The following is a 14,573-nucleotide window of genomic DNA, read 5'->3' as shown; positions in this document are numbered from 1 at the left end:
TGCCTCACTGCTTTTGTAATTTGCAGCTCCTCCAATAGTTTCTAATGTACTCGTGAAAGAGTTGTCAACGGGAATTTATTCTGGAGAAGGTGAATATTTTGGTGGACATGAAGGAGAAAGTCTCTTTAGCTGGTATAGAGAAAATAATGAGGGAACCATTGAACTAGTTAATGGAGCAAATTCTAAAATCTATGAAGTTACTGATTCGGATTACAATTTTCGATTGTTGTTTGGGTAATTATTCTTATTTCTCTTTTAGCCTTTAATGTGTGTTAATGTATGACAATGAAGATAGTGTATTGTATCTCATGCTAAACATTTTAGCTTATCTAAACTTGAAATTGAAAGTGTGAAAGGAATGATCTTTTCTTCATTTATGTCCTTGTTGCTTTTTATCAGTATAAATTATTAGATGACTGACTTCTTGGTGCTATCCAAGCTGTTGAATTTATGGTTGAGAGTGGATGGCATAGCCTATGAATTGAAAAGTGATTCTATGTTGGCGTCGAAGCTCTCTCCAATCATCATATTGTGAGGAATATGAGATTTCATATATCTCATATGTAAAGAGGGAAACCATTCAGCCAACATACTTTCGTCTTTTGGGGTTAGATATAGATGTACTATTGGTGGTTGCAAAACTAACGGCAAGTGCATCGGTTGCAGCTTAGCAAATAATAAGTAAATATATTGTTTTCTTCCAAGGAACTTGTGCAACACTAAGTTCTCTAGGTGCATAATTAAGTCTGGGAGGAAGAGAATGTCCAAAACCTCACGAGAAACATGTTTAAATAACCTACTTTGACATGTTTGTGACGCCACTGCTCAGTGCTATTCCTTTCGCATTAACTAGCGCTCAATGCAATTTTTCCACCTCTCAATGCTACTGGTGTAGGGGCTGGTGGCGCTCAGCCCCAAGCAATTCGACAACATGATCATTTATTGTCCAAAACATGTTTCCTTGATTTCCAACTTGTTTTCCTCCACCAGAGTTGCTTTCTATTGACTTATTGTATACACTCAGAATAAAGATTAGAGGAAAACAAGCTCACACAACTGAAATACAAGAAAACATGAAAACACACTGACTTTTTGGGGACAAAACAAGGTAAAAACTATAAAGGAGTTGATTTATTCACAAAAATATACACATAAAAACATGTAAAATCAACATATATCAACTATGTGGGGGGATCTTATTCTAGATTTTATTAAGTTTGATTTCTATAACAATAGATGGAATTTGTGTTTATAGGTTTGTTTCTTGAGTGGGTTTTGGTATAGTCTCCCCATTTTCTTTTGTATTTTTGTTATCTTTTATGATATTTGAGTACCCTGTAAATGATTGATATATCTTGTAGGGTCAATCTAGATGGAATTGCTTGTTATATAGTGATGTTTTTGCATACCTTTGCTTTTTAAAGAAAGCAAGTTTTTGGTTTCCCTAATTTGCTGTTTATTTTAACTAGGCTTAATAGTCTTATTTTATTAGTGAGCTGGGATTGTGCCGTTATTACTACAGTGGGGCTTGATCTAATTATTAATTGAAAGATGATTAGATTGTATTGTATCGCTTCATTTTATGCCATACCTATGAAATATCTTATAATTGAGATAATCCTTATCCTTATTCCCTCCCTGTCCAAACCCTTTAATTACAACCTTTATATCCTGTTGATATTAACATTTTCATCCTTTTTTTCCCAGATACACACCTATTCGTTCAGATTTGGTTGTGGGGGAGCTTGTTTTATCTGCTCCTACTAATATTGTGTTCCCAGGTAACCATTTCCCATGTTTAAGCAAGCCTTGCGTTTTTCTTTCAAGATTTTGAAGTTCTAGGAAAATAAGTATGGTTCTTGCATTGTTCTCTAGAGCTTCCATGTGTCGAGATGCTTGCTCTGACTGGCAAGGCAGTTGAAGGTGATGTTCTTACTGCTGTTGAAGTGATTCCAAATAGTGAGACACAGCGACATGTTTGGAGCAAGTACAAGAAAGATATAAGATATCAATGGTATGGTGATATAGTAGGTTGAATTAAAGTACTTCTAAAAGAATATGAAAAAACTGAAAATTAATATTATCACTCATTAATTATGTAATTTTGTACCATTAACAAATAAACTGTAATTTTTTCCCTTAAAAAAAATCATTTGCATTAGCCATCATGCAATAAGCAACTTGAATTATAACTAGTTTAAAAGGATTGACAAATAAGTAGGTAAAAGTAGCTATCACTATCGACAGTAATGTTTCATTTTTTGATTAGTAATCCACTTAGAAAATAATGGTTTTCGTACCAAGTGAACATTTTTTATTACTAAATGAATACAGATTAAGTGAATATTTTACTTACGGATATTATTAGAGTCTGAGTTATATGTATTTATGTAAATTAGGGAACCATCAATTTTTACAATTATCGTTCTTGACAGGCAGCCTGACCTATTTCCTCCCTTACTATTGACCATTTCAGTAGAGACTGTTCCATAATCCCTTGTCAATGGCCAGTTCTCCCAAACACTAAAGCTTTTGGGTGATGGCATGTATCAGGAGAATCCTGGTTGCTAACTCAACAATTCTTGTAGTAAAGGCTGATTATATGTATCACTTAATCACATTAACACAATTTCAGGTTTTGTTCGTCTGAAGTTGGAGACAGTCTTTCGTACGATCCATTACCTAATCAGAATTCTTGCTCCTATAAGGTGCGGCTAGAAGATATTGGTCATCATTTAAAATGTGAGTGTATCGTAAATGATGTGTTTGGAAGGTCTGGTGAGGCAGTATGCATTGAGACAACACCTGTGTTGCCAGGTAATTGCTCTCATTGATAGTGGCTGAGTTGGTGCTTTAAGCTTCTTATTTCCACATACATTTCTAGCAAAGATATTGTCTATGAAATATTTATGGCCATTCATGTTATTCCCATAAAAGAGCTGTTTCTCTTTCTCATGGAAATACACAATGGCTTTGCAAATGAAAAATTGAAATTTGACTACTTGATACCTAACCCTGTGATTCTTCATCCTATCATTTCCTGCTAAAGTACTTGTAACTTGCAACGAACTAAAGAGTGTTGTGTTTTTAAACATTTATTGTCATTTTCTTTTCTAACTGAGTTGCCCTTGAACTTTTTGTCATGCATTCTCCTTTTGTTAAAGTATTATGTTTGACTTCTTAGGAATTCCTAGAATACACAAGCTGGAGATTGAAGGAAGGGGATTTCATACCAATCTCTATGCTGTTCATGGCATTTACAGTGGTGGAAAGGAAGGGAAAAGTAGAGTTCAGTGGCTTAGATCAATGGTTGGAAGTCCTGACCTGATCTCCATACCAGGTATGCTAAATCATTTGAGTTACTTAAATTGATACATTTCCAATTAAAGATATTTAGAAGTATATAATTGAATTTCAATACATCCATAATAGGGTCCATATTGCTTATTTTGACATTTTACTACAATTTATATTGAAGATCTTACATCGACTAGTGAAATTATAATATAAATGGAATATAAATCTCACTTTACAAGTTAATTTTATGAGGTTGAGTAAGACATTAACTCATTTACTAACATGGTATTAAGGCCATACTAGAAAAAACCTGTCCTAAGGTGATATGGCAAAATTATAACATATAAGGGGTACAAACCTCATTTTACAAGTCAATTTTGTGTAAACTCACTAACATCCTATTGTTTGATGAGTTTGGTCAAAGTTTATTGAAAAGTACAAAACCATGAGTTGAATTCATTAAATAAGCAATGGGGCCAACATGTTTTTCGTAATTTTATAATAAGTTTCAGCTAATAATAAAGACTGTGTAAGCTTCTCTGCCATATTGTAGGTTTTCTTAGTGGGTTTTGGCTTTGTCCCTCCAGTTGCACATGACAATTTTAATTGTTTTATGGTACTTTTTGAGCCACAAATGATTGTTATTTGGGGTGTTAACATAATTGAGATCTCAAATAACATAGTGATGCTTTAGCGTTTCTCTTGTTTGATTATTGGAACTTGTGAAGGAGTGGCAACCAACAAGAATCAAACTTGAGATTACACTTAGGTTCAAGAATATTCTAGATTGACTCAAAAGTAGTATTTTTTTTTTCAAAAGAGATAGGGCTGCATAGTGACTTGAAGGCTTTTTTGGGAAGGAGAGAAAGTAAGAGACGTTACCTAATCTGTGTCCCATGTACGCAACAATGTGTATGATTTACTGATAGGATATAGGGTGATAATGGGTTTAGGATAGAAGGAAGAGAAAATGATAGGGCAGTTAGGAGGGAAGAGTTATTTGACAAGTTAGTTAGTTAGTGGGAAGGGGAAGAAAAACTTTATAAATAGGGAGTGGGTTCTGTACAGGGGGTTATTGAGTGAATTTGTTGTAAAGACAGGATTTTAGCCTGTAGAGGGAAGTTATGTACTAACGAGGGAGGTTGTTAGGTATTCAAGATGAAATCCCTAACGAGCTCTCTAACTCTCACTCACTTACACCAACACAGAATAGAATGAGAAAGAATGGAATTGCATTCAAACCAACAAATCAAGAATACAATGTACCCAGGAGCTTAACCTCCTTCACCTGGTTCTAAGACCGGTCAACTACATACAAGTCACTAACCCCTCTTTCAGGAACAAATACAGGGTCCTTATATAGACTCTGTTCCCGCCCTCTTAACTGTTATTCTGTTAGATAACAGTTAGGTATTATTCCTCACCCTTTTCCTCTCATAAACCCTCCAAGGCCTAACATTACTCCCCCCTTGAAAATCAACCTTGTCCCCAAGGTTGAATTCTGGGAACTGTTCTTGCATCATCACACGATCTTCCCAAGCAGCGCTTTCCTCCCCACTGTTTTGCCATTTTATTAGGTGGCAGTCCTGGAAATTCCTGGAATACCCCCACGTACTGTTCCAAAAGTTTCTTCATATCCCCCTTGTGTTCTCTCGACAACTCACTTTCTTCCTCAGTCTCCCCACTTGCCTCTTTGCCCTCCAAACTCCAAACCAACGCACACGACTCTACCTCGCTAAGTTTCAGCAGTTGTTCGGGTTCTATCACCCTCCTCTCCAACCTCGGGTCTCCGGTTATGGTGTGTTTCTGCTCCCCTTGCCAGAACGACATGGTGGATTTTCCCCAGTCTACCGTGATCTCACCCAACTTAGCCAACCACTCCACTCCGAGAATCATGTCTACGCCCCCCAGTTCGAACAAATAAAATCTCTCCGTGATCTCGACGTCCCCCATGCAAACCACCACTCTCGGACAACACCCCCGCGTCTTCTTTCGTTGACCATCCCCCAAACTGACGTGATATGGGGATGTGTCTTCCTGCTCGAGTTTCAGCTCCCTCACCAATTCTTGACTAACGAAGTTGTGGCTCGCGCCACTGTCCACTAGTATCAGCACCTTTCTCTCTCCCACCCTCCCCTGCAGCTTCAAGGTTTTTTGTTGAGTCAGCCCTCCGGCTGAGAGAGCCGACAACTCCATGCATGGCGGTTCTGTCTCCGCCCTTGTCTCTCCTTCATCTCCTTCTTCGTCCTCGGCCAACAACACCACCCTCAAGCTCTTCTCAGGACATTGGTGCCCGGGACTGAAGGGCCCCCCACAGCGAAAACATCTACCCTCCTCCCGGCGCTTCAAGTACTCAGGATACGGCAAATTTCTTGAGCTCCGGTTCCGACTGTCCCCGCCGCTGTAACCTCCGCTCCTCACGGGTTCACTCCCTGGCGCCGTGTCGCTCTTCACCGATCCCACACTCTCTATCGGTGTCGCTCGAACCATGCTACCCCTTGGTTGCTCCGTCCTCGTCACCACCGCTCCTCCTCCGGACGGTCGTCCCCACGCGGGGGTAGTCTTCGCTGCCGTCCATCCCATCAACCCTAGACCGCGAAGAGCTTCCACTACGTCACGCGCAATCTTCATCGTCGTCATCAAATCGCGGGAATCATGTGGTCTCATCTGACACCGCAGCTCCTCACGTAACCCCGCAATGAAATAACCTAACAATTGGTTATCGGAAAATTCCCTTGTCTGCCCCGCCAATGCTTCGAATTCTTTCACGTACTCCTCCACGGTAGTGGTCTGCCTAATCGCCGCTATTCTTTCGTAAATTCCCCCACGGTGGCGACTCTCGAATCGGATCAGCAATGCTTCCTTCAACCCCTCCCAGGTTCGATCAGTTGCCTTGTCTTTCCAGAACTTGAACCAGTAAGCCGCGCTTCCCTCCATGCTGATATGAGCCAATTCGACTTTCTCCGCTTCCGCTACCTTCTGAATCTCAAAAAACTTCTCCGCTCTGTTAATCCAATACAGAGGATCAGGTCCTTCGAATATGGGTAACTCCACCCGTCGTCTCCAATTAAAGCCGTTGTCTGATCGCTCTCCCTCTTTTCCCCCTCCTTCGTTCCCGCGCCGGTTCCCTCCATTATGGTTCACTGAATCCTGACTTTCATCCGAGCCTGATTTCCCTTGGCTGTTACGTTTTCCCATCAACCGTAACAATTCTTGAATGTCTTTGCGCATCGCGATCGATTCTTGGCGATTCGCTGCCGTCTCTGCCTTCAAACCGTCGACCGCCAACTCCAGGTACTCCATCTTCCCCTCAACCTTGACCATTCTTCCCTCCATCACTCGCGCTTTCCTCCGATCTGATCCGGCAGGTCGGACCACTTTGTTAGGTATTCAAGATGAAATCCCTAACGAGCTCTCTAACTCTCACTCACTTACACCAACACAGAACAGAATAGAATGAGAAAGAATGGAATTGCATTCAAACCAACAAATCAAGAATACAATGTACCCAGGAGCTTAACCTCCTTCACCTGGTTCTAAGACCGGTCAACTACATACAAGTCACTAACCCCTCTTTCAGGAACAAATACAGGGTCCTTATATAGACTCTGTTCCCGCCCTCTTAACTGTTATTCTGTTAGATAACAGTTAGGTATTATTCCTCACCCTTTTCCTCTCATAAACCCTCCAAGGCCTAACAGAGGTTATGCTCCCAACCATTCTTTGTAAAGAGAGTTCTTTTACTGTGAATAATTTTCATTACTGTTTTTACCTACTTTTAGTGTTCTTAGTTAGGTTTCAAACCCAGGAACCTAACATTTACTGTAGGTGAGTAATAATTATTTAGAAATTATTTGCCTAAGTAAATATATAAAGCTTAGAATTGCCTAATTACCATAACTAAAGTTATTCTTTTAATTAGACTGATTTCTATATTTTTTATTCCTTTTTTTATTTCCTTAATTAGGTGAGATGTTGTGAACAATTCAGATTTATTTCTTTCTTTCAAGTTTTTCTGTAAACAACTGTCATTGTAATTGCCGAATTGGCTATAACAATTATGTAGCGTGCATTTCAATTTGTCAAATGCACATGTTACATGTTTATCTTATATAAGTAACATCTATAGAAAGGAAAATACTTTCAAATATATAAATTATATTAGAATTAAAATCTGTAACAAAAAACTATTTTCGAACAAATAAATCATATTTTTAAATGATAAACTATTTATATTGTAATACAAAATTATTTTTACTAATGTCTACATCAGGAATGACAAATAAATTTGTATCCATGGTATTGTTTGAACTCATCTTTAAGTTGACGAGGGAATACCCAGAATTACTAGAGTTGAGGAGGGAATTCCCCGAATTACTAGACATGAAAATGAATAATATTTGACTTTCGAAATCAGGGATGGGTATGTACATATTTATCTCATTCCCATCCTTATACTCATCCTCATTTTAAATTATTAAAACACCCTTAAAGGCATCTCTAATGGGGATTATTTACCATAGTTTCTTAAAAAAAACTGTTCACAGTACTTTTTGTGATCTCTACAATCTCACATCACTTTTAAGAAATGCATAATTGTGTTCCAATGGTAAAGAATTTCAGTTTGCCAAATTCGTGTTTGTATTATAATGGAGCCTTTCTTATCTAAGAAATTTTTCTTAAGTTTGAAGAAACGCTGTGCCACTTTGCATCTTTCAAATGATATATTTCTTCAATATTTGATTTCTTTAAGCCAAGGAGCTCATTAATAAATCACAACTGAAGATGTTCTTACTTTATTTGGTACTCTATTTTGAAATTTATGCCACTATAATTTCTTCATTGTTAGTTGGCATTGAAGAGAAAAAAATGTTTTCTTTTGACATTGAATTATTGGTAATCTGATGTTTCTTTGTTTTGATTTTATCTTTTGTAAATAATATTTGGTAAATATTGCAGCGGGTATAGGCATTCTCTTTTTCTATAGAGATAACATACAAATTTCATATCTATCAAGTATTGAGGACTGGAAAGAGTTTGAGTTTTCATTTCAAGGATGAAGATGGGTACAATCAAACTTGTAATCACGATGCCCCATTCTTGTCTCTATGCAAAATATGACATTGGAGCATCGCATACGCACACACATGCATATGTATGTTACATATATACGCATGTTGTGCCTAAACTCAATTTTTTTTGTTTTTTAAATTTTCTCATGCTGGAGAACTGTTCAACATGCATTGAAGGCGAATGTGAGATATCTAGATTCAATTTAGGAAAAAGATAGATAGGAAGAGATAAGGTGTTAGTAGAAATTCCAAAAAATGTTCTCATTGGAGAAAAACCTCTAAAAGCACTCTCAGTTTAACAATATCTCCTAATATTGGTCTCTTTCAAGATATCTTATCTAATTTGAATAAAATGAGCATAATATTCTCTGCTGTGTAATACACATGGATTCAGTTGTCTTTTGTTTTCTCTTCCTTGCATGTCTTGTATTTCATATATTACTTGTACATATCTTCGTTAACCCTGTGATTTTTTCTTTCAACTGATTAAACTGCAGGAGAAACTGGCAGAATGTATGAAGCGAATGTTGATGATGTTGGTTATAGGCTGGTGGCCATCTATACTCCTGTAAGAGAGGATGGAGTAGAGGGGCAATCAATTTCTGTATCCACGGAGCCAATAGCGGTTGGTAAGATGAAATTCTTTATCTAATTAACTAGTGGAAACATATGTGCCTACACTTATGTGTGTCCACTTTTACCTTATAGTAATAAAAAAATAAAAACTAATTTTTCTAATTATTATTAAAATAAAAATTTTATTAAATTTATAAAAAATATTTTTAAATAATAATTATGAAAAAAGTTATACAATTTAAAGGGTAAAATGGACAATGAAATGTGTAAAAAACAAACAGTTATTGAGCTTATAAAAGAACTATCTCTTTATTAATAGGTACTAGTAGGGATGGCAACGGGTCGGGTCAGGCACAGATAGTGCCTACCTGCCACCCGATCCGCATGTAAAAAACCATACCTGCAACCCGACCCAATGCAAAAAATTCGTGGATTTTTTTAAACCCGCGGATATCCGTTGGATACCCGTTTTTAATCCACAAATGTTTAAAAAATGTATTTTGTGAATTTTTAAATAAGGTTTAAATTAAATTACAAGAAATTACAAGTTAAAGAGAACAATTTAATATATTTGCTACATATTAAAAAGACACAATATAATAAAACAAATACTCAACAACTTTTGAAAAAAAAAAAAGATACGAGGAAGAAACACCCAGAATACCTATCAATGTATGAAACAAAGAGATAAAGAATTTTCAAGAGAATGCAAACAGGAACCCTAAACCCAAATTTCAAAAACGAACGCAATCACAAAAATCTCTAAACCATGATAACCATCAGGGTCTTCAAAAATCTAATCTGCATCAATGGACTAAAATCCAAAAAAACTCAAAAACACTTATTCGAATCATAACCCCAAAATCGCGTCACCAATCAACAGGGAAGAAATCAAGAAACGAACTCCCAAAACGCGAATCAAAGTGTACAAAAGAAACCCCCAAAATCAGAAAACAAATAAAACCCTAATTTCAAATCCCAAATCGGAACAAAACCTCAATTAGAACTAAGAGAGAGAGGAAGAGGAAATGGAGCCTACTCCTTGCGCAAGCTGAACCATAAGGAAGAAGAAAAGAGTCTTTCGTTAAGAGAGAATTTTCTAATGAGATTCTATGTATATGTTTGATATCTTTATTAGGGTTAGCTCAAAAGTAATGTAACCCTTTTTTTTTCTTTTCTTTTTTTTTAAAAAGGTAATTGAAAGGAATCCCCATTGTTATTAAAATTTCTCCATTGTTATTAAAATTTCCCCTTTGTAAGAGTAATAAAAGAATTTTAATTTTAAAAAATATTAATTAAATTTTTATTATTTTTTTTTCGGGTAACGGGTATCTGCTGGTTAGATAGTATAATACCGCATCCGATCCGTTTAGAAGCGGGTATTAAAAAAAAAGAACTTATTAAAGTAAAATTGGAAAACAAAATGTGTACACAAGGCAAATTCCCTTTATATTTCGTATTCACTTTTTTCTGATAATAAAAGGTAATGAAACTATAATTATAAAAATAAATATAAATAATTTTTATAATTTAATTATAGATGGTTTTTATTTATTTAGTAGATGATTTTTATTTATTTAATTGTTAAATTTAAAAAAATTAGTTAAATTTAAATAAAACGGTAACTTGAAACGTAAAAATGGAAAGAAAAAACAACAGACACCAAAAAAGAGAATCTTCTTTATATATAAGGATAGATAGATAATATAGTTTGTGTATAGTTAAGTTATCTTTGACATTATATAGTAATCCAGGGTGAGTGTTGAAATATCTGTTCATTTCTAGATTTAGGTAAATGTTTTTGAATTCGTTGATTTATGATGAGCAGGCAATAAGTATTCGAAAACTCATCCATGGTTTTGGCACCCCTAAAATTTGGTTTCAAACTTTTCCCATCTATTCCTAAGTCTTCCAGATCCCACAATTACTACCTTTAAGCCCCTGGTCCTTTTTCAATAACTAACCTGTTGTTGAATGTCCTGTGCGATCCTTCAATTCCTCTTAGTTGAAAAGATTTCATTTATTGTCCTTAAGAAATAATATGCTCTTGTCTCTTTTGTTTATGTTTCTCACTCTTCGATGTTGCATCTCTCATTTAGTGTTCATCTACAAGTGTCTAGGAAGTTGTATCTCTTATTATGCCAGGTAATAATCTCCTCTAATGTCTATCAAGAGTCTATATTTATGGAGAATGTGCAAAACCCACGCACCACAAATTTTTTTGAACAGTAAAGCGTTCTCGATCTCTAAATTATCTGTAGAATAATATGCTCCATCCTCCCTCTAAATCTAACGTGGTAACAGAGCAGCACAATCTATTGTAACCCGTTCCATTACAGTTTCGTTGCCAGGGTTCCTTTAAATTTTTGTACTCCCTTTATTTACTGGTATTTTCTCTCTCTTATGGGGTTTCCTCACTGTTCTCCATTGTTTTACATAAATGCAAATTCGATCTGTTCTTTTTCTCCCAAGTTATCTCTGTATAAGGTTATTGTTAAACTACAGGAAAAAGACATTAAACAGAAACTGCGTTTTCGAGATAGTATATATACTTTATTTATATTGAGAAAAAAAGAATCTATATAATAAATAAATGAAATTTGATATCCTCATAAAGTAAAAGTATGATATGGGAAAAAATAAAAAACATTCCTAATACATATGATACATTATTCTTTATTATATAGGATTTGCTTCTTGTCTCTAATTATAAGTTATCAATGCCAGAGATGTCTATGACACTGAGCCAAAAATCCACCATATAAATATGGCAGATGCCAGTGAAATGTGTGTATAGATATATATTCATATATTCATTATACATACATATATATATATATATATATAAAGAGAGACTAAACGAAACAGGGAAAATGAATTTAAAATGGCATAATATTAGACTAAAATTCAAGAAAATATCACATCTTAAACGAACATTAGAAAGATAACATGTTCTGGAATTCTAAAAACAGAGAACTAAAATTATGATGTTCTTAAAAATACCAAGAACTATAATTTTGAAACATTCAAAGCACAGAGCTCCAAAATATTGAATATATAAAAGATTGAAGAACAAAAGCAGCCACATAAATAGTAAGAGAACAAAGAGATGCCTGAGATCGTCTGAAGAAATCAAGAACAGATGAAAAAAAGCAAAAAAAACAAAAAGTAAATGGAAGGCTTGCAGGAGTGGTCAGTTGCAGTTTAAAGGGTTTGCACCATCGCAGTTGATAAGAGAAGAAAATTTCTAGGGTTCTCATTTTGTGGTTTCACTTAAGAGAAGAGGGAGTGTCAGAAAGGGTGTTCAAAAGCGGGTTCTTTTATAAATGAGCAAAGCTAAAACTTAAAGTTGGTTTCAAAGTTGAAAAGAATGTGTATATATATATTCCACCTTGGGTGCCATTAACTGCCACAACCCCGATGGGTGCCATAGCAGTGGATATGCAAGAATATCTTTTTTTCTCTATATTTTCTACTGTCTTATGCAATATTGCTTCTTTGGTTTTATGATATGGATAGTTTGGAACTGTTCAGTTAACCATTGTTTTACAATTTTCTAGACAGAACGTAACATTGTATGAGCTTTAATTCAATGCAGAGCCCGATGTTCTTAAAGAAGTGAAGCACAACCTTGAACTTGGATCAGTGAAGTTTGAGGTGGGATATTTATTGTCTTTACAATGTTGAAAATGTATTGTTGATTGGGAAATTCATGTAACGCGCTATACAGCCACACTAATATGCCTTGCTAAGTAATCCATTTTGTCCAAGTACCTGAAATGTTAAGATATATTTTTGGATAGATGATTGCTGTGTCTTCACTTCGGAGTCTTCCTGTACCTCATTGATTCATTCTTTTTGAGTTTTGTTCTAAATTTTTATAGCTTTGCTCTAAAATTTGGTCTTTAAAAGTTTTGTTTTACCTTAATTTTGAGATGTTTAACCTTTAGTTTTAATCCTTCATGAGCTCATTTATGACTTTGTTGACAGGTATTATGCGACAAAGAGCAAAACTCAAAAAAGGTACTCTATAGTCATCTGATGTTTATGAATTCAGTTTTTATTGGTGGAAAAGCCCAGAAGGGACTGGTGCCAATTGTCATTATTTTTCTTTCAGATTTCATCAGTGGGCACATACGAGAGACGTATCCTTGAAATTAACAGGAAAAGGGTAAAGGTGGTAAAGCCTGCCACGAAGACTTCTTTTCCAACTACGGAACTTCGTGGTAGTTATGCTCCTCCCTTTCATGTAAGTTTGGTGACTTGGAAACTTTTATTCCATGATTAATTATATAATTTTAAACCCAGCTCGTCATATTCTTGATTTTCTTGTATTGATCTTTAAATGTATCAGGTGGAGCTTTTCAGGAATGATCAACACCGTCTTAGGCTTGTAGTGGACAGTGAGAATGAAGCAGACTTGATGGTGCACTCCCGACACATTCGGGATGTTATTGTTCTTGTGATTCGAGGACTTGCTCAGCGATTCAATAGTACTTCCCTCAATTCCCTTCTCAAGATAGACACATAAACTCGGTTACATTGTATAGTCATATTTGTTCCAGGAAATTAGGCTGTTGGGGGCAGTTTTCTCACATTTTGTTTGTCCTGGTGCTGCAATTGTTATATTAATAGAGCAGTTTTTAATGCCATAATCATTGTAGGCCATTGATTCCAAGATCTATGCGGATGGCTCACACAGCATCGTCATTTAAAGATTTTGCGTTTTGAATTTTATTTGCATTTTAGATTAGGGTGATTAATGAATGGGTAGTGCGTGGGTAGAGTAACTATTATAGTGTCTATGGTTTGGCTTTTGGCTTCCTGTACCTCATCATTACTTACTAAATGCACTCACACTAACAGTGAAATACGCATTTATTGTACAACACAACCAGTGCTGCCACCGTTGTCATGTTGCAAAGAAAGAAGAAAGGGAGAACTTTGTAAAGAAATCAGAATGTGGAAAAAGCTTATTTCGAAAAACTCTTTTTAGAATACATTTTGAGAACATTGTTCGGAAATTTATTTCATGCATTTAGTGAATATTAATCTAACAATTTTGATAAGGTTTTTTGCGCAACCCCGATTTTCAAAATCTTATCAATATTTCAAACTAAGACATGCAAAGTATCAAACGTACAACACATTCAACAAAACTAATTAGGACACTTATGCATCGCCATAATTGAGTTTCTATGGTCATTGTAACAACCAAAGGTTTAGCAAACTAATTTCATGTAGAAATCAATCGGAGAGAAAGTTGTCTCATGAGTGAAGAAAGCTTGTCTTGGTCAATAATGTAGCTCCCACCAGCATAAGCTTCATTGCTATAGAATAAAACTTATGTCGCAACTGCTCTTTCGTGCAGGAGAAGTGAGGAAGAGAAGGTTTGACTGCGAAATTTAAAAGAGATTTATGTTGAACTTATTATAGTCAGTCATAAAAGTGTTTTTTTGTCTCACCATGGTAAGTCCTGCATTTATAAAATTATTACCGTGTCTTTTTACGTGTGTTATTTATGGGTAGGATGTAAATGAAGTGATGTGAATAGTTACTTTTGTGTTAGTATTTATTTTGTATATATTTAAAAAATAATATCTTATGTCTCTAAATGAACAAAATATC

The 14,573-nt window shown here is 35.5% G+C and overlaps 1 protein-coding gene across 1 annotated transcript in view; it reads left to right on the top strand.

Annotated features, from left to right (window-relative positions):
• The window catches only part of AIR9 (Outer arm dynein light chain 1 protein), a 32,214-nt gene extending 18,466 nt beyond the window's left edge, over positions 1 to 13,748 (top strand). Inside the window, exons 28-37 of the mRNA XM_047293037.2 lie at positions 27 to 234; positions 1,708 to 1,781; positions 1,876 to 2,014; positions 2,636 to 2,817; positions 3,185 to 3,340; positions 8,867 to 8,998; positions 12,544 to 12,602; positions 12,936 to 12,968; positions 13,063 to 13,194; positions 13,300 to 13,748. Of these exons, the coding sequence (XP_047148993.1) occupies positions 27 to 234; positions 1,708 to 1,781; positions 1,876 to 2,014; positions 2,636 to 2,817; positions 3,185 to 3,340; positions 8,867 to 8,998; positions 12,544 to 12,602; positions 12,936 to 12,968; positions 13,063 to 13,194; positions 13,300 to 13,476 (1,292 nt within the window). The 3' untranslated portion in view covers positions 13,477 to 13,748. The remainder of the gene's footprint in view (positions 1 to 26; positions 235 to 1,707; positions 1,782 to 1,875; positions 2,015 to 2,635; positions 2,818 to 3,184; positions 3,341 to 8,866; positions 8,999 to 12,543; positions 12,603 to 12,935; positions 12,969 to 13,062; positions 13,195 to 13,299) is intronic.
• The last annotated feature ends 825 nt before the right edge of the window (positions 13,749 to 14,573 follow it).

The sequence above is a fragment of the Vigna umbellata genome, chromosome 2 (assembly GCF_029865625.1).
Source record: "Vigna umbellata cultivar VRB3 chromosome 2, Vumbellata_1.0, whole genome shotgun sequence".
NCBI lineage: Eukaryota > Viridiplantae > Streptophyta > Magnoliopsida > Fabales > Fabaceae > Vigna > Vigna umbellata.
This window is presented reverse-complemented; position numbering and strand designations above follow the sequence as displayed.